Source organism: Asterias amurensis, chromosome 9 (genome assembly GCF_032118995.1).
Source record: "Asterias amurensis chromosome 9, ASM3211899v1".
Taxonomy (NCBI): domain Eukaryota; kingdom Metazoa; phylum Echinodermata; class Asteroidea; order Forcipulatida; family Asteriidae; genus Asterias; species Asterias amurensis.
The window spans coordinates 3161982-3183609 of NC_092656.1; the positions used below are offsets into that span (position 1 = coordinate 3161982).

General features: G+C 36.9%; 1 protein-coding gene across 1 annotated transcript; it reads left to right on the forward strand.

Annotated features, from left to right (window-relative positions):
* Positions 1–60: 60 nt before the first annotated feature.
* On the forward strand, positions 61–20392 carry LOC139941796 (semaphorin 5c-like). Its single transcript, XM_071938417.1, has 18 exons — positions 61–190; positions 2622–2768; positions 3495–3640; positions 4225–4284; positions 4854–4958; positions 5950–6043; positions 6375–6536; positions 7749–7873; positions 9633–9747; positions 10208–10268; positions 11133–11289; positions 12179–12389; positions 13313–13404; positions 13682–13857; positions 14660–14697; positions 15778–16092; positions 17467–17567; positions 18781–20392. Exons 2-18 carry the CDS (start codon positions 2633–2635, stop codon positions 18892–18894), a joined length of 2208 nt encoding a protein of 735 aa, XP_071794518.1. The 5' UTR covers positions 61–190; positions 2622–2632; the 3' UTR covers positions 18895–20392.
* The last annotated feature ends 1236 nt before the right edge of the window (positions 20393–21628 follow it).

Below are 21628 nucleotides of genomic sequence, written 5' to 3' on the forward strand. Positions count from 1 at the left end.
CAACGTCCGGGTGATTCACAAATCACTATCAGTGTGAACACTATATAAAAGCAAGGATACCTTTAAAATCAGCCAAAGCTTTCCTTCCGTTGTTAAACTGAACTGAAACGTTTCCTGTGCTGAATTTTGGGATCACACATCTAACCAGTTCTGCCGTCCAAGTTGTAATACCATCCAACATTATCCATTGGTAAGTGGTGACTTTTTTATTTTTGTTTTATTGCATTCCTCAAGGTCACAGTTGACCCTCATTCTATAGTACATTAAATGTCTATTTAAGAATGATTGGAAGGGTTTACATGGTTAATGTGCCTGTGTGTGCAATCTCAATAAGTGACCGAGTGTGTGTCTGAGAGGAACCAGATGTTTCAAAATTTCAATCAGTGTTCTGTCTGTCTGTTCATTGTTGGAGATCTAAGAGCCTTGCCACACCAGGCAACTTTTCCTGGCAACTTGGAGGCAACCAACTGCACTGCATGCTACATAACAACTTTCGTAGAACATGAGTAATTGTAAAACATTGTCTTACGACCCCCAATAGGTGAACATTCAAATGTGAATGGTATTTCTTCTTGGAGATCGCCTGGATTGGTTCCCTGTGAAATTGCGTTGTGTGACATGGGCCTTGCATGCCTAAAATAGGCTAATGACAAATAGAACATACTGTTTGGAATGTCTAGTTACCTACAAGAAGCCATTATACACTTTCTGAACAGAACAAAAATTAAAAGTTCACAGATTTACAAATAACTTACAGGGTTTACAGAAGGTAATGGTGAAAGACTTCCCTTAAAATATTATTCCATGAAATGCTTTACTTTTTGAGAAAACATTAAAACAATTATCAATTCTTGATATCGAGAATAACGGATTTATTTTAAACACATGTCATGACACGGCGAAACGTGCGGAAACAAGGGTGGGTCTTCTCGTAATTTTCTCCCGATTCCGATGACCGATTGAGCCTAAATTTTCACAGGTTTGTTATTTTATACTTAGTTGTGATACACGAAGTGTGGGCCTTTGGACAATACTGTTTACAGATGTTGTGCGATTGCTTTATAAGTGGTTTCAAGACAAACAAATGACACTCAAAAGTTCAGTAAAGCCTGTATTTAACAAGCACTCACTGCGCTTTGTGTCTCACTGGAGTTATGTCTATTTTAATAAAGATACTCTTTTTGCAAGCTGTCCATGTAATGACTTTTTTGTATAACCTTTGCTACTTATTCAGATGTTTCTAAAGATCCAGTCAAGCATCAACATTCCACGGACAGCTACAAACATGTGCTTTCAGGCATAACTTCTCTTAGAAATTAACAATTTGTTTCATTTTTTTTTTTAAGAATGCTTGTTTAATATGTGCTTCACTTGGGTTTTGAGTGTCAGTTGTTGTTTTGTTTTTAAATCATAAATCTCAATCAACTGAATTTTTACTCGCCCTGTATACATGTAAGATAGACTAATGCAAAGGTGATGGACTATATTGAAGCCATGCTGACTGGTCCCCCCGCCCCCGATTTCACGAAGCGCTGCGACGCGTCGCAAGTGCAAGTTGCGACCGGCTACACGTCGTAAGTTGCGAACTTGTCGCAGCCGCTACATACTTGTCTTATAGGTCTGCGACGCATCGCAAAACCCTACGATGCATCGCTACTTGTGATGAGTTTCGTGAAATCGGGGGCTGGTCAATCACTGAAAAATTAAAGGGCAACATTGTCATGTACATATGTACAGTTCTTTTTAGAGCCACTCATTTAGAGAGCCACATATTCAGACTAGATTTACATGTACATTGTAACACATAGTGTCTCCACAAACTTCCCTCTCATGATCATGTCTATGATAACCATCATAAGAGGGAAGTTTGTGGTTTCACCGTGTGTTTAAATACGGATTTTCTGGGGACTTTTATTAGAACTTTAAATTTCTAGGAAACTTTCCTTTCACTTTATAAAAAGTAAGTGCATCGGAAGTTTGTACTTTTTATACGTCCTGTGAACTGCATGTATACATTGATAACCTCAGCACTCGTTTAACATGTAGGCCTATATGTACATCAACTTCTAATTTGTGAATGTTAACTTGTGCTACTGTTTTGAGTCGTTAGATTCAATGGAAATGGTGCTTGGTAATTTGTTTTCATGTAAAACTTGCATGATTGTATTAAAAAAATAGTTAATGGTCTGACGTTTTGACTCTAGCAGAGTCTTTCTCGTTTAGCCTTCGAGAAAGAGTTTGCTAGGGTTGGAACGCCAGGCCATTAACTAAATTTTTGCATTTATACCATCAGTCCATTTGGTTGATAAGTTGTTTGCAACAGCTAATTCTATTATCTCATGATTGTATTCAGAAAACTTGATAAAAATCTCAAAACAATTATAATTATTTTGGGGGCTGATAAACTTATATAGATGTTTTTGTTTCGTCACAGTCGCAAGATTTGCCCGTTACTGATTGAGTTTTTGTTGAAGTTTGTGTGATATAATTTTGATGAAACAAGTTGAATGTATTTAGTATTTCTAGTAGGAAATGATTGAAAAGAATGTCTTATCCCAACATCTTTAAATCACCTCCATTTTATAAATAACTATTTATTTTCTTACACTTTTTATTGGCAGTAATCGACAAAATGTCAGTGTTACGTCACCCATCACTACGACTACTATGCGTTCTAGTATTTAACATGATGTGTGTTTGTCAGTCTCAGTTTGAGAAATCTGTCAGAAGAGTCTCGCCACCATATCCATCTAGCTTCAACATCAGTCGTAAGTTTTACCCTTAAGAATTTCACATCAATTTCCATTTGCGTGTTAGATTTGAATATTGTCTGGTACAATGACATGCTTGATCACAAGTTGATATTTAAATTTGAATTCCTCAGACTATCGAGACAGTTGCTACATGTATGTCACATGATTTGGGATAAGCTTTTGCGTAGTTACGTACACGTAAGAGACGGCGGTGAACACCCATACACAATTTTGAATGGATGTGTACGGCACAATGGTAATAGAGTTTACTCATCTAGAGGTTGCTATATGTAAAGGCTTGCCCCGAACCAATTGACATGGCAACTCTATAATTTAAGGAATTCAAATGTAAGCGGTACATTGTGGCTAAAGCAAGACTAATGACTAAAGCAAGTCATTTTACCAGACATTTTTCAAATCTAACTAGCAAATGGCATATTGTGCCGTATCATGGCATTGCCTAGTGGTCATGCACAGTGGACTCCAATCAAACTCTGGCATTTCTGATCAGCAGAGTGTTGATTCAAGTTCCATTCTACACACTTGTGCCCTTGAGCAAGGCTAAGGTCAAGTTGCATATTTCTTCATTCATTAGTTGTGTTTAAGATTTCTTCAATCATAAGTCTTGTTTAAGATCAATCCTAAGTTGTGTTCTAGTTTTCTTCATTCTTTAGTCGTGTTCCAGTTTTCTTCATTCATTAGTCGTAATTTTCAAGTTTCAATTTATTTCTTTGCCCTCAGAAATCAATGGTGCTGCCATAACATTTGGCCCAGAGGGATCAGAAAATGATGGCAAGTTCTACCGGACACTGACGTTACTGGATAATAAACTATTTGTTGGAGGAAATACATCGTTGTTTTCAGCAAGAACCCAAGACCTGCGAACGGTACCTCTTTTTTTTATGGCAAATTGTTCAGAGAAATACCAACTGCCAGCTTATTCTTGCATGTTATACGACGATAGAGCCTTCTCAGTATGTGCCCCCACATTATGGAACAGCCTCCCCTCCTACATCCAGAATGCTCAGACAATTGACAGTTTCAAAACACAATTAAAATCCCATCTTTGCAATGGTTTCCATCAGTGCCAATGAGATTACAATAATTTTGTCTCATAATCTAATGATATTGGTTTCTTCTAAATAGCCTGTTATATTGTATATTTAGTGTACCTTTTGTATTATTATTGTATATTTCTAGCTTTAATTTTCCCGTTTGCTTACTTATCGTTTATATTTGTTTTTTGTGAAGCGCTTAGAAACTTAATTTTAGTATAAAGCGCTATATAAATGTAATCATTATTAATATTATTATTATTATTATGTTTATACCAGTGTTTTATTGAGAAATAACACCATGTGTATATTTATTTACTTGCTGGGGGTTCTTTTGAGAACTTGTTTTGCTATATATTCTACTACCACATTTATTATCAACTTGATGAATTAACTTTTTTCCTTTTTTCACCCAGCTTGACTCTGTCTCGATTCCGAAACAATCAGACCTTGGATGGTCTTGCAATGAGAAATATGTAAGTAATTAATAATTACAAATAATAAACTACCATTTTCAGAGTGTAAACTTGTTGTATGATAATAATGATAATATAATAGTCTTATATAGCCAGGTATCCAGCAATATGGTACTCATTGTGCTTGAAGAAACTTAAAAATTTTAAAGGCACTGGACACTATTGGTAATTGCTTAAAATAATTGTTTATCATAAGAACTTACTTGGTAACGCGCAATGGAGAGCTGTTGATAGTATAAAACATTGTCAGAAACGGCTCCCGTTGAAGTAACATTGTTTTCGGGAAGAAGTTATTTCGCACAAAAATATTGCAATGGAGTTCAAATTTCACAGGTTTTTTATTTTGTGCATATGTTGAGAAGTGAGAAGACTGGTCTTTGACAATTTACCAATAGTGTCCAGTGCCTTTAAGACAGCTGGTTGAAGTTTTTGAATTATGAAAAGTTTAGGGTTGAGAAGGTGCTGTGGTGCATTCAGCAACCACTGCCAGAAACAATGGTTGAAAGTTATTTATACGTAGGCACAGTCTAATTAATAACTTTTTTTAAATGTCTGTTTTATCTTCGTAGTGCAATAACTTCATTCGCGTCATCCAACCACTTTCCGATGATGTTCTCTTAGAGTGTGGTACAAATTCATTCAGACCTTACTGCCAACAAAGATCTTCCCAAAATGTAAGTTCGACCCCTGTTTGTTTTTTTCATATAATTCAGGGCTCAAATTTATCAAGAAAATCCACGAAAATGCAGAGCTTGAAGATAAAACATTTTTAGTGAGCCAGAATTTTGTTAACACCAGAATCTCATAAAAGGTAACGTTTTAACCATGTTGATTTTATCCACAATGCAAACTAAACATCTGGTACTAAAGCTTTTATTTGTTTATGTCATCTTAAAGGCATTGGATACTATTGGTAATTGCTCAAAATAATTGTTAGCAAGAAAACTCAATTGTTAGCAATCAATGGAGAGCTGTTGATAGTATAAAGCGCTGTGAGAAATGGCGCCCTCTGAAGTAACATAGTTTTCAAAAAAAGTAATTTTCCACTAAAATATTTGAATTTGATTTATAGACCTCAGAATTAGAATTTGAGGTCTCAAAATCAAGTGTTGAAAGCACACAACTTTGTGTGACAGGGGTGTTTTTTCTTCCATTATTATCTTGCAACTTTGAAGATCGATTGTGTTCAAATTTTCACAGGTTTATTATTTTATGCATATGTTGAGATACACCCAGTGAGAAGACTGGTCTTTGACAATTACCAAAGGTATGCAGTGTCTTTAAATGAGAGTAAACTCTGATCAGCACCCAGCACTGCTTTCAGTGGAGGTCCTTGGTACAAAAACTGTTAAAACATATTTCACAATCAATCTTCCTTAAAAAAAACCTTAAAAAAAACAATGGTTTCCAGCTAAAACAGGAACAATTTTACAAAGAATTGGAGATAAAAATTCATAAACTAGAAATTTAAAGGAAGCAGAATATGGTGAAAAAAAAAACTTTAAAAATGTAACTACTAATTTGAACTTGAATGCCTAGCGAAAACAATGTTATTTTAGCGTTACATTATTTTAGCACATAGCTTTCTTGACATTTCATGACTTGTTTGATGAAATTTTTTCATTGGTTTAATTCTACTTCTTTTGGCCATTCTGTGTTTTGTAGCTATCAAGAACGATTGGATCTCCGCAGAAGCGATCCTTTGTAGCCCCTTCAGTGGCCCATCAAAACTCAAGTTGGTTACTGTTAAACGACTCAGGTAAAAATGCGGTAAAAGGATTGAAACAGGTTACTCATCCGAACTTAGAACTAACGATAAGTTTTTAATATCTCCGAGGATTAGTCCTAAGTTAAGACTATTCCTAACTCTTTGTGAAATCAACCCCACAACTAGTAATTCTCAACATCAACAAAACTAGTTTTACTCTGAAAGCTCACTATTAATAAACTCCATATCAGTTCCAATCCTCCAGAGAAATGTATTTTCACTTAAAACACTGTAAAAATTGAGAAAATGGTATTTCTATATAGTTACTATAATTTATTCAAAGTAAAAAAAACTAACCAGACTTACTTTCATTTCTTGACAGTTTCAGGTTATCAAATATTCGCCGGGACGAATCTAGAAAACAGTTTATCGGGAAAAATGGCGCAGCTTGGAATCGTCAAAGCAAATCTGGAGGCGACACCAACAGAGACGAAGATAGATAATGTATTAACGACCAAAAAACATCAAGATTACGTGCTCAACGGTAAGTTTTCAATTGAAGACCAATTGCGGGTTACATTTGAATTATGTCTGGTACAATGACTTACTTAGTCACAATTTACCGTTTACATTTGAATTCCTCAGACTAGAGCAACCCCCAGATGAGCAGACCCTGGTACCATCGTGCCATACACATCCATTCAGAATTGTGTATGGGTGCTCACCGTCTCTTACGTATCTATAAGAAAAAAGCTTGGCCCTAAGCATGTGACATAGCAACTGTTTGATAGTCTGAGGAATTCAAATTTAGGTGGTAGCTTGTGATCATCAAGCACGTCATTGTACCAAACAATGTTAAAATACCACGCGAATGGCGTATTATTGATTTTGAGTTCTAAACAATAGATTAGCTTCATTTTGAAAGCTCATAATCATCATGATTGGTCGACTACAGCTTGCGGTTTCATCACGCACCAAGACACATGTACTTAATAATAATAATAACCCATTTTATATAGCGCTTTTCACACCCGGAAGGCGTCCCAAAGCGCTTCACATTATTACCCCTGGTCACTGGGCCTTAAATCACTCCTTAAACCATCTCAGCTCCCTGATGGGGAGTATGCAGCCTGTGCAACATTAATATGCGCTACTTGGCTAAATCAATCACAAGAACCATCTCTGCCCTCATAGGTACCAATTTACCCCTGGGTGGAGAGAAGCAATTATAGTTAAGTGTCTTGCTCAGGGACACAAGTGTCACGACCGGGATTTGAACCCACACTCTGCTTAACAGAAGCATCAGAGCTTGAGTGCGGTGCTCTTATCCGCTCAGCAACGACACCCTATATTTGTACTTTGTATCTGTGAAGGGCCACCCCTTACCAAATTGAGTGCAGACATGTGACACATTTGGTGTAAGTGTTTTCCTAAGACTGGTGTACACGGTGTGCACTGGGAAGAAACCTCTGAGCCATCTTGGGAGGTAGTGCTTTCTGCTCTACCATCCAGGCTGCTAGTGGATCATACCCATGTCTACATCCTTACAGTCTATGGAGGGGGTAAACTGTTTTAGCCCCAGGAGTAGGTGGCAACGTGCACTAGGTTACCGGTGATTTGGGTCGATGGCCCAAATCCTATAAGTCTGGCCCTCAACTTGAAGATGGCTGTCTGGCCTTTTAAGTTTGGTGCTAATTCATAACAAATAAAAAATAGCATTAGAATGCAATATTTCTTGTTTGTCTTTTGTGTGCAGGTCCTCAATTTGTTGGCGATCCGGTAGAATACAATGAACACATTTACTTCTTCTATCGTGAGTTTTCTGCAGAGCACATCAACGCTGGTAAAATTTTGTACTCGCGAGTGGCTAGAATTTGTAAGGTAAGATAGGCATTTGGCAGTTTTGTTTTCCTCCGTTAAATATTGTGGGGGTGGGGGTGTTTGCCTTTGAGCTGCATCAAGCGTTGTAATTTGCCTATGCAGGAAAGAGGTTCACCTTTCAATTACAAGAAAAATTTTTTAGAACTCATGCAAGCCCTTGTCAAAAGGCAAGTATTTTGGCGCAATTCCATTGATAATCAGTTTTATCAATTTTTTTTTTAATTTAATCAAATTTTTATCATTTTTTTGTGCATTCATGCCTGGAGCTTTTCTTTCTTTATTAAGTCAGAGTTTGTTGTTTTTGTAATTTTTAACAATAATGAATGTAAACACGCCAATTTAAGTCTGTTTAACTTATGTCGTGTATTTTGTGATATTTTTAATAAACCTTAATGAATTGAATTGAATTGAATTGAATAATGAGTCATGTATTAACACACTCATCCTAATTCATTGTAAATTGCATGATCCAAGAATGAGAGAACCATATGGCTTGATACCTGGGCCCTGTTTTGCGCGTTACCATATTCCAGGGGGTTACGAGCGAGCAATGCATGCTGGGGAAAAATGGCATGGCAAGATTAATCGCCCCAGGGAACGAGGTTAGAACTGTCAACATCTAAGTCACGAACGTCAATTAATCTTATCAAACAACTATTTATTTCTTAATTTCCAACTTACATTGTGTAACAGGTTTGAGTGCGGCTAGCGCACTCTGTGCTGAAACATAATAAATTTTACAAGGGACACGCTGTTTAAGTGGTGTTGTAAAATATAAAGAAAGGTTTATTCAAATCCCGACTACTATAAGGGAGAGGCGACTTTAAAACGCTGTATTAAAACAATGTGAATGAGATACTAATAAAATCTCAGAAACAAAAAGAGAGAAGTAAACCCGGCGGGTGTCTCGACAATATTATAAATGCAACGAAAATAACAATGAAACTTTATACAATGGAAATATAAAACAAAAATAAATGAATGGCCTATCTGTTGGTGGTGGACTGGGAAGGACGATAACTTGAATTGAAGATTCCGGTGTAACAATGGAAAAGTTCTTCCAGCAAAGTTGAAGATATTGGGCTGTGAAGATGATGACAAACTTGGAGATGGGGACTTCAGAAACAGGTCCTTGTCCTTGATCAGGGGACAGGATTACTGTTTCTGGTACGACTGGTTATGACGAAAATGCAGTGAAGATGAATAGGCTGCAGTTGATGACACGCTGTCCTGCTGGCTCTCTTGATTTGGATTCGGCCTAGAGCAGGACAGGGGATGAATATACAATTATTGTGGTAATAAAGCTGGGCTGGCGCAATCCAACGTAGATGTCCGACAGAGGCAAAGTGTAATTATTGAAGGAACTTGGAGGGTTAATTCTAACACTATCCGTCCTCTGTCGGTGTCCAGTGGCCAAGTGTCAAACCACTTTCTTGGGTTTGGTCACTGACCCCTAGACATCCCTTCCTCAATAGCCCTGATTGGTTGCAAATCCTGCTACCAATCACCCACTCATCACACACCACCAGGCAACCACCCACCCCTAGACTCGCCCTAGTCCGAGCAGGACATAGGTAAACTAGGGGTAACAAAAAAAAAGGGGGCTGCAATTTCATCCCATTACAATTGCCTATGATTTGATACTGATTGTGATTTTGAAACTGTGGAAATAAACTGATTTACTGATTGATTAAGTGCCAGTTACTTGGAGTTATTGAGGTATTAACGTTTACACAATGATGTTTAATGTTTCTTTCAGAGCGAAGGAGGAGGAGATGCTTACATGTCATTTGAAAACAATTTTGTCACCTTCATGAAAGCACGCTTAGAGTGCTCGATAGCCGGCGATCACCCGTACCATTACAATCAAATACGTAAGTCACGCAATCAATGCCTCAATCATGTGCCTCAAAACCTATCAGAAATCTGCGTTCCTGTTCCCAAACTTCAAATTGTCACATTCAAAGAACTCAACACAGTTGGGGGGATTGTGCCTTTTCTATCGTAGAACCAAGGATGTGGAGTCATCTTCCTCAGAACATCAGGCAATCTTCTTCATTAGCAAAGTTCAAAACTTTGCTTAACTCTCACCATTTTTTCAAAAGCCTATTGTACGGCGCTTTGAGCAACGACTGTTCGATTAGCGCCTTATAAATGTAACGATTAATTGAATCACAGGCAAACATTCCATGTAAAATCCTTGACACAATACCAGAAAATTTATAATTTGAACTTCCATGAACTGGTCATCTTAAAATGTATGATCAAATTTTTCTACCGTAAATCAATACTAATCAGTTTTTTCTAACGGATCATGTTTTCTTTAAATCATAGAGGACATCTACCAGTCTACAAAAGATGAAAATGTAGTGTTTGCTGTTTTCGCCACTGGACCGTAAGTTGAAGAAAATTAAGTTTGAATTTCTTTTTCTCCCCTCCTCTTAAAGACACTGGACACCTTTGGTAATTGTCAAAGACTAGCCTCCACAGTTGGTGTATCTCAACATATGCATAAAATAACAAACCTGTGAAAATTTGAGCTCAATCGGTCGTCGAAGTTTTGGTAACCCATTGACGGAAGCTCTCTTTTATTCCAGTGGCAACCAAACTTCTGAATGGTTGATGCTCTCCATTCAATGTTTTCAGTGCAACTATAATTTTGTTGATTCATTCCATTTTCGTGTTTTCTTTTTTTCACATACATAATTTTGTTTATTGTGTTTTGTGTAAATATGTATATGCAATTTGTATACCTCTTTTTATAGTGGTTTTGCCCTAGTTGGGATTTTTAAAACTTTTTTTTATGGAGCTAGCCAATCTTTTGTAATTGCCTATGAATGTTTGTTGTCAGTGGAAAGTGTACAGGGAATGGTTTTATGTAACATTAGGAATGGGTGGCCCAAGCATTTTGGCTGGGATTTAAGGATAAATAAAGTTTTTTTAAGGCCATTGGACACTTTCGGTAAACAGTACTGTCCAAAGGGGAGGAGAAAATAAAGGGAAACCCCACCCTTGTTTCGCCGTGTCATCACATGTGTTTAAAGTAAATCTGTAATTCTTGTTATCGAGAATTGATAACTGTTTTAATGTTTACTCAAAGAGTGAAGCATTTCATGGAATAATATTTCAAGGGAAGTCTTTCACCATTACCTTCTGTAGACCCTGTAAGTTATTTGTAAATCTGTGAACTTTTTTTTGTTTTCTTATCTGAAAGTGTATAATGGCTTTAATTGAATTCAAATGTCCTTTTTGTTCACAGTTCAGGAGTTGCTAGCTCTGCATTGTGCGCTTATCGCTTGGATGAAATGGAATTCTTGTTTGAAAATAGTCCCTTTAAGGCACAAGTGCATGGAGATGTTCAAAATTTATGGTTGACAGTTCGGAGACAAGAAGGTGAAATACGGAATCGAAAAACGGTAAGTTTTTCAAAAAATTGTAATTTGATTTATTGGTACATTCAAAAAAATAGTTATTGAAAAACTTATTTATTTATTTGTTATTTATTATTTCTTATTTACCCTAGGGAAACCTCTCAGTCAAACTGGTTTTTTATTCAGAGGTGCCCAGCAACTACAATTACATTACAATTTTAAAATTGTATTAAATCCATTGGACCCTTTCGGTAAACAGTGTTGTCAAAGGCCCACACTTTGTGTACCACAACTTCTATATCAAATAACAAACCTGTGAAAAGTTAGGCTCAATATACATCGGTGTATGGGTTAAAAACCCAAATTAATCATTTGTATCTGGAAATCTTATTGTTTGGCCAACTGTTGATTATTTCTATGTGACATTTCAGAAATGTTGAGAAAATTTGAGCAAATTACAAGAATTTTTTTTGTTGTGTTTTTCCTGCAGTGTCCTGCTCAAACCAGTTTTTCAAACCATTTATATCTGGAGATCTTATTGCTTTGCCAACTGTTGGACATTTCTGTGTGACATTTCAGAAATGTTGAGAAAATTTGAGCAAATTACAAGAATTTTTTTTGTTGTGTTTTTCCTGCAGTGTCCTGCTCAAACCAGTTTTTCAAACCATTTATATCTGGAGATCTTATTGCTTTGCCAACTGTTGGACATTTCTGTGTGACATTTCAGAAATGTTGAGAAAATTTGAGCAAATTACAAGAATTTTTTTTTCTTTTTTTCTGCAGTGTCCTGCTCAAACCAGTTTTTCAAACAATCTATATCTGGAAATCTTATTGTTTTGCCAACTGTTGGACATTTCTATGTGACATTTTAGAAATGTTGAGAAAACTTGAGCAAATGACAATAATTTTTTTTGTGTGTTGTTTTTGCCTGCAGTGTCCTGCTCAAACCAGTTTTTCAAACAATTTATATCTGGAAATCTTATTGTTTGGCCAACTGTTGGACACGACAATGAAGAGTAAACTCCGCTATAAGACCGAGGGAACAAAAGATTCTAATCCTCTGCTGATTGCCTCAGGAGAGCGTTTCACTCAAATCGTTGTTGATGAGGACGTTAACTCGGTTGATGTTTTCTTCATTGGTACAGGTAAGTTGCTACCACTGCTCTTCAACATTATTAATAATAATAGTAACAACTGCATTTCTATAGCGCCTAACACCTCCAAAAGAAAGTCTCTAAGCGCTCAGAGGAAATAAAAGAATAGTTATGTATATGATGAATTGAACAGATATGTTTTGAGAAGAGTCTTGAAACTTGAGATTGTGGTGGCTTGTTTGATGTGTAGAGGGAGATTGTTCCATAAATGAGTGCAGCAAACTGAAAACTACGTTGACCGTACGCTTTGGTGGCAACATTAGGGATAACAAGGGTGTCTTTGTTAACATTGTGTCTAAAGCCTGGTTTATACTTCCTGCGAATGCGAAGCGATTTTTGACATCACAGGACTGTTTTCGCTGCCAATGTTTTGCAGGAGTTGAACACAATCTCTACTGTTACAAATTATCCGTTGTGAGTTAATGACATCAAAATTCGAATGAAGTATGAACCGGACAAAATTGTTACTTGAAGAAACATTACAGAATTGGTAAGAAAAAAAACTTGTCTTAGATCACAGATTTACATAAAACTAATGATGATGATAAAACTAAAACTAATGATGATGATAGTGAAAAATTTCCTAAAACTAATGAAAAATGTCTTTGAAATGTTTCTGTCTGAAATGTCACATTTAATGAGAATTAAATAAAACTAATTTCCCGTTTGGAGTTTATTGCTCGGTGAGTGTTTTATTAAAACAAATTTAAATCGATGTCATGCAAAATGTGAACTCAGTTTTTCACTATTTTCTCTTGACCCAGATGGTCGATCGATCTCAAACTTCTACAGGTTTGAGAGTTTATGTAAGTGAAAGTTAGCAAAGGTTTTAAAGCAAATTTGTGTGTTTATTTAGCTTATCCCTAAGTCAGTCGCCATCATGTTTTTTTGTTTTGGTTTTTTTTTTATCATAGAAAATGGTACAGTGTTGAAGGCTCATCTTGGTGAAAGACGATCTGAAGCGAAAATTTTTGAGGAGATCAGTTTAAACACAAATGGAGTCAAGGTAAGCATGTCTGTCTTATTTTGAAGGTGTTTTTTGTTGTCACAAACATAATTACTAGGTATTTTCTTTGGTTGATAATGCAGATTTGAAATAACGAAGTTAATTAGTGGATGTCATGATGTACAGAGAGGACTACAAACAGCAAAAAACAAATGTTTTATACAATCAACAGCTCTCTATTGCTGTACCAGTAAGTTTTTATGCTTAAATTTATTTTGAGTAATTGGTATTGTTTATACGGTACTTGACAACTCATGTTTATTGTGCTCCCCTGCAGAAGCCAGTTCTTACGATGTTGAAGAGCGACGCAGATCAAGCCGTATTCGTTGGGACAGACGTTGGAGTGTACAAGGTGCCATTCCAACATTGCCAAGACTACACGTCTGCTGAAGCTTGTCAGTATCCCTATTGTTATTGGATCAATAGGGCATGCATAAACTCAACAGCTAACAGGTAAAACAAATTAGCAAGAACTTTTTATTGATTTATGTTACTGTATATTTGACTGTGTGTATAAAGCCTGGTCTCCATTCTCTTAAATCTTTGTTGCAAACGTTTTCATACTTTATGTTTGACATTTTAAGAAATAAAGTTGTTTATTGTACCATTTTATATTTATGTACAGTGCTTTTAGATTGTTTATGGATGATGGGTTCTTTATCAGCATAATCTACGTTTGTCATTTTCATCATTAGAATTAGGATTTGAAACTTTTCACATTGGGAGTTAACTGGGAGTTTAATAAGGTGAGGTTTACGGTTGGACTGTGTAAATCTCTCTTGAGTAGTGTTGATTGTGAAAAGTATCGATGGTTGACAACAAAATGTTTCGATCAATATCCGCTGATTGTTGAGTTGTCATTGTTGAGTTGTCAACCACAGGTTCTTTTCTCGTTTGCGAATTCATATAGTATTGGTTCTGAAAAAAAATTACAACTCAGTTTTCTGGGGTCGATTTCACAAAGAGTTAGGGAGGAGATATTAAAAACATATGGCTAGTCCCAAGTTACTCGTCGAGTAACTCGTCCTAACTAGAGACAAGACTAGTCTTAACTCTTTGTGAAATCCACCCCAGAGCATACTGAGCGATACATTGAGTTGTCAACCACTGATTCTTTTCAGAACCAACAAAATTCAAAAGAGATTTGCACATGGTGCTGCCACAAACCTCACCTAATCATTAAAATTAGGATTGATGTAAGATGGTTATTTTTGGCAATTACTAAAAAATTGTATTTAACTCCTCTCCTGAACAGAGAACCGGATAGCGTAGGAAACGAAGACAGTAACAAAAGTAAGTGGAGTCTTTCTTTTTCTTTTTATTTACTTTTTTTTTTTTTCAGGCATTCGACTGCTTTCTTTGTTTTGGATTTCTCAGGTGTGTGATTAAAAATGGAAGAAAAAACCAGTACAAAGTCTTGCTGTGCTCGACGCCTTTCTTTTCTTTTTTCTTTTGTTCTTTTTTTTTTCACAAACTGCATTTGCAAGCCTTACTTGTAAGGAAGGGCTGCAGCATCTAGTGTATCCAGGCAGCTTTTAGCTATTTTGTTTTCTTCATGTTTTGTCTTCATTCCTATATTTAATGCTTATTATAATTTTCACTCTCGTGAATGACACATTCTCACCTAAGGACTGTATTTCAGGTTGAAATACTTCTTTGCAAGATTGGTACTGGCAATCTGAACTTTCTTTAGTAAGCTTTTTAATTCAAACTAATTTTGCCCCCTTTTTTTAAAATCTTGTATTCATATTGATGAATAATTTGTTATAGTAATTAATGCGTTAGCACTATGTAATGATAATCCAGTTGGATAATCTTTAAATGAGTTTGGGGTGGTTCTAAAAAGAACTAATGGTTTCAACACGATGTTTCTATCAGTATGCACTGATCGTCTTTTGGAGAATGCTGGACTCTGATGCTGCATGCTGCTTAAAGGAACACGTTGCCTTGGATCGGACGAGTTGGTCTATGAAAAGCGTTTGTAACCGTTTATTATAAAATGCATATGGTTGGAAAGATGTTTTAAAAATAGAATACAATGATCCACACAAGGTTGCATCGAAATTGCGTGGTTTTCCTTTTACTGTGCAACCTAACACGGTCGGCCATTAAATTTGACTCCCATAAATGAAACCGTGTTAGTCGACGAGGTAAAAGGAAAACCTTGCAATTTCGAGGCATGTTTGTGTGGATCATTGTATTCTACTTTTACAACATCTTTCTAATCATATGCATTCTATACCAAACGGTTACAAACGCTTTTCAAAGACCAACTCGACCAATCCAAGGTAACGTGTTCCTTTAAGTACTGATGATGCGGATTACTTGCCATTGATTAAAAACTTGTTGCTATTTCCTTCCTCTTTTTTTCAGAGGAAAGAATTGCAATCTTTCGGAAGCCTGAAAATCAGACGAGATTCCCTAACAAGCCTGTCCATCTGAACTTGGTTGCACGTGCTTTGAAGGGTACTAACCTCAATGTTGATGGCGAGACAATTTTATGCTCTCCCTGCTCAAGTCTTCCTTTTACCAAAAGGAAATCAGTCGGCTCAAAGTACGAGTTTCTCCTGCTGAGTATAAATGGAACTTCCGCTGAGCAGAAGAGCTGTGCATGCTCTTGGTTCCTAGCAACAGGGGATGGAAGTACAACAGCAACAGGAACCTTTAACCTGGCGTATGATAACTCTGGTATGAAACGATTAAAGCAATTATACACTTTCGGAACAGAAAACAAAAAAAAAGTTCACAGATTTACAAATAACTTACAGGGTTTACAGAAGGTAGTGGTGAAAGACTTCTCTTGAAATATTATTCCATGAAATGCTTTACTTTTTGAGAAAACATTAAAACAATATCAATTCTCGTTAGCGAGAATTATGGATTTATTTTAAACACATGTCATGACACGGCGAAACGCGTGGATACAAGGGTGGAATTTCCCGTTATTTTCTCCCGACTCCGATGACCAATTGAGCCTTAATTTTCACAGGTTTGTTGTTTTATATATAAGTTGTGATACACAAAGTGTGGGCCTTTGAACTGAACTGTTTATCGAAAGTGTCCAATGGCTTTAAAAAACACTTTTTTGTCACACTTGTATTTATTTTTTAGGATTCAGAACTCGCCCTTATAGAACCCTTTCACTTGGTGTATCTCAACATATGCATAATAACAAACCTGTGAAAATTTGAACTCAATTGGTCGTCGAAGTTGCGAGATAATCATGAAAGAAAAAACACCCTTGTCACATAAAGTTGTGTGCTTTCAGATGCTTGATTTCGGGACCTCAAAATGTAATTCTGAGGTCTCAAAATCAAATTCAAATACTATATATAGAGGAAAATTACTTCTTTCTCGAAAACTACGTTACTTAAGAGGGAGCCGTTTCTCACAGTGTTTTATACTATCAACAGCTCTCCTTTGCTTACCAAGTAAGTTTTTATGCTTTTTTAGAACCGTAAATACCAATAGTTTCCTCTGCCTTTATAATAACCGTATTTATAACGCGCCTTTTGCAAAAGGATACACATCGCCAGGTATTATTACTGCAAGGAGTGGGGCGAATTTTGAGATATAAGACCTAATCCTTAAGCACCGTGTAATGGTTTACAAGGTGCTTTGGTGCAATATGCTGCCAATCCAGCCAGGAACACCGGGGCGAACCCCTTCTCTCGTACCCTGTCTAGTAAAAACTGCTACGAGCTAGTAAAAACCACCTCTCAACTTGCCCTGTGGGCTACTAAAAACTGTGCAACCTACTTGTTGCTCATTTATTCTTCCATTCAGATGTGTATTTATATTTGAGTGTTTGAGTGTAACTTTATTTGCCTATTATACTAGTTGTGATTGCTAACGCATAAGAAACATATGTTTGTTGACAACTAGATTTAAAACCAGGGCTACTACAGGAGTTTTTTTTTTTTTTTTTCACTATTAAAGTTTGCGGTATGATGTGTTTAATGACACCTAAAAAGGAATTAATTTACCTTTTGAAAATTGATAAACAGTTGGTTTTTATATTTTGGCTCAGATCAATAATGTCTTCTTTTTTATTCTCTTCAGACAAACAGTTTTTAAATACAGCGGAATTAAAAGCATTGGAAACGTACGACCAGCAAGTCTTAATACACTTGTTCAAGCAAAAAAGATGGAGGGCTAAAATGGTAAGTTGTATGGAACTCATTTTTTTATTTACCAGTTGTGGTTCCAGCAAGAATGATTGTTGCTTTGCCATTTAAACAGTGGGGTTGCATGCTGGGCCCAACTTCATAAAGCAAGTAAGTATAAAACTTGCTTAAAAGCACTGGACACTAATCAGGGAATAACAGTGCGAGAACCCGGTCTTCACTGCGTGGTAATGACCGGGTTGGTGGCTGGCGCTGTTAACGGATCGAGCCGGAGGAAGTAACATAATTTTTGAGAAAGAAGCAATTTCTCACTAAAATACTTGAATTGAATTTGAGTCCTCAGCTAAGGTCTCAAATTCAAGCATCTGAAAGATCACAACTTGTGCCACATGGGTCTTTTTTCTTCCATTATTCACTCGCAACTCGATGACCAATTGAGTTTGTTTTTTTGTGCATTTGTTGAGATATTCCAAGTGACAATTACCAAATGTGTCCAGTGCCTTTAAGCGCAGATATACAATGCTTCACAGAAAAAGGTTACCAGCCAAATTACCATGGAGTTGACACTCTTGCGACTGGTACCCCACTCGACTCTTGCTCAGCAAAAGATATTTGCTTAGCAGAAAACATATAGACCAGCGCTTTGACCCGGGGCCTAAAGTTACCTGTGTATGGGAAAGAGAGAAATAATGAAAAAAATATCGGTTTAAAGAGAAGGTACACGTTTGGTAATTACTCAAAACAAATATTAACTTAAAAACTGACTTGGTAAAGACAATTGGAGAGCTGTTGATAGTATAAAACATTGTGAGAAACGGCTCTCTCTAAGGTAGCATAGATTTTGAGAAAGCGGTAATTTCTCACTAAAATAATAAAAGACTTCTAGCCAGTAGTCTTTTTATTCCTATCTGAAAGCACACAAACTCGTCCAACAAGGGTGGGTTTTGTTCATCATTTTATCTCAATTTCAATGACCAATTGAGCTCAAATTTTCACAGGATTGTTATTTTATGCTAATGTTGGGATACGCCAAGTGAGAAGACTGGTCTTTGACAATTACCAAACGTGTTCAGTGTTTTTAAGATGTTAGAGGAAAACCCAAATAGGAGGGAAGAAAAAAAAGTCAATCACTCATTTGGGATTCAAACGGGGATCAACAGAAGTGAAAGAATTGAGGAAAAAGACACTGAGCCAACCTGCGACATTTGTCCACAAGTTTTATATTTTGTTCCCATTTTTGTTTTCACAGATCAACCAATCCAAGTCGCCGGATCTGCAACAGCATCTGCGTCAGTGCCATGGAGGGAACATCTATAGTCAAAGTTTGGAACCACCGTTTCACTTGTCGGATGTTTTGAACTGACATGTTAATATTAATAATAATAATGATATGAACATTGAACATTTATAATGCGCCGGTATCCATCACACAAGATGCTCATGGCCAATTCGAAATTTAATAGAATGAGAAAAGTATAATAAATACAAAGCTACTACAAGAACCAAATTGAAAACAGAACAAAAACTTTATGGGCTATAAGCTGGAGTGCACAACCATGTTTTGAGAGTTTCCTTAAAACAACTCAAAGAAGATATGTTGCGAATGTTTTGAGGAAGTTTATTCCAAAGAAGAGGACCAGCATTAGAAAACAGATCGATCCCGGCCACAGGAATTGTGAGTGAGAGAGACAACAAGATAGGACAAGTCGGAAGATCTAAGGCTCCTAGCATGCTTGTACTTTGTCATTAGAGAAGAATTTACCCTGATGTAAACCAGTAAATGGGCATACCCCGGAGAATATTAAACCCCCTGCTCTGGAGTAGTAAGCGGAAAAACTCTGGGGTTTTCTTAAAAAGGATAGAAGCTGTAACCTCGTGGAATAGGGACCTAGGTGGGGACAAAGTAAAAATGCGCTGGGGTAACTGTGGGGTGACCATGGGGTAAAACAACTCCTGGGCCTCCCCGGGGCTGTATTCCATGGTGAATATGAGTTACAGTGTGAACAGGGCTTTAGTGGTCACTTGTCATTTTGCTTGATGTCATTTTATTGTTGATGTTTATGTTTGCATACTGCTAATAATTTTTATTGTATTTTGTGAATAACTATAGAGTAGTTGTACAGCACTTTATGATGTCTATGCGACATGATAAGTGGTTTTTTTTTAATAACTAATCATATTTTTATTATAGTTATCTATGTATATGTATTTCTTTTTCTTGTTGTATTTGTAAGTACTTCATAATAAGGAACTACCCAAATTGTAACTAACAATGTTACAGACTATAGTTATACTATTATTATGTTATTAATATTGTTTATTTTGATACAGTATACTAGTAGTTAGGTATTAAAGGCAGTATGGACACTATTGGTAATTACTCAAAATAATTATTTGCATAAAACCTTTCTTGGTGACGAGTAATGGGGAGAGGTTGATGGTATAAAACATTGTGAGAAACAGCTCCCTCTGAAGTACCATAGTTTTCGAGAAATAAGTAATTTTCCACGAATTTGATTTCAAGACCTCAAGTTTAGAACTTGAGGTCTCGAAATCAAACATCTAAACGCACACAACTTCGTGTGACAAGGGTGTTTTTTCTTTCATTATTATCTCGCAAGTTCGATGACCGATTGAGCTCACATTTTCACAGGTTTGTTATTTTATGCATATGTTGAGATACACCAACTGTGAAGGCTAGTCTTTGACAATTACCAAAAGTGTCCACTGGCTTTAAACATTTTATTTAAATATGAAATCCTTGAATTCTAGAATTGTTTATAACCACGTATTTTGCTACTAGATATTATCCTTGGAACACACCGAGAGTGAGACATATAAATTGATTTATCTGTACTTGACTTGGTTTCTTTGCATTAGTCAGTTTCTTTTTATGATTTGGGGTTGAACAAAGAACAATTGATGAGAGCAGGATTTGAACCAACGACCTCTGGATTAACGAGCCGGTGTCGCATGCAATTGTGTCCTCTATGCAATACTATCCGGATGACATTGCATCTGCAATAATGTCCGCCGGACGGTTTTGCATATGCAATCGTGTCCGCCCGGACGCTCCTGAATAATGCAATTGTGTCCGCCCGGACACATTTGCATATGCAGTCGTGCAAAAAACGTCCTTGCAGTAAATTAAACGCCCTTGGTTGACGGAACACGTTCGTCATTTTTTTTTTACAAGCTAAGTGCATGTCATGAATAACATGGGAAATGTTCGTCCGTTTTAGCTGCACTCATAAAATACTTGAATATTCATGCTGCATATACATATAGGTTCAGTACGTAGGTTCAGTGCATGCACGCTCGCTTACGCGCGCACATATCACATAATGTACTGTCATGTACACTGCATGACACGATTGCATGGCGGAAACAATTGCATCTGACACTGGTACATTATTCCGGAGATCGTTGGTGAAAACCCTGTTCAAGTCAATTTTGTTTTTGTTTTTGTTCTGCATGTTGATGACCAGAAGAGGGCCCTATTTTGCCCGTTTCCTATGTCTGCCTCAATCCCTGCACTGCAGGTGCATGGACGTGCCCTCGTCAAAAAAAAGTAGATTGACAAGCAATGTTCACATTAATTTTCAAAATGGCTGCTTACTTGTTGTTCGTCCCATGGTTTTCAAAGAACAAAATTGGTGCGTTCGTTTAGCTTCCCCGAGTCGACCCCGGTGTGTGGCGGGGTTTTTTTCCAGGACGAAGGTGGGTTATATCTGCACACGTTCGTCCTGGGGGAAAAACCGCCATACACCGGGGTCGACCGGGGAAGCTAAACGAACGCACCCAATATATGCGACATCATCCCTACAGCCAAATATCTTTCTCGTGACTGGAACGTGGTGCCAAACTCCATCATAACACCTAACCCCATATACCGTTAGGCCTATACATGTACTTGTTTACCCCGCCATACATGCGTGTCTGCCTCAAAACGCGTCAGTAGTTTTGTACAAAAGATGGCACTATTTGCGCATACCGAACAAAGACTTCAAATCTGCTTAAGGAAACTCGAGAACGCAAGGGGAATTCCCGTTTTCACTCATGAGGTTTTTTTCTGTTGTGGTTACAACAAAAACAAT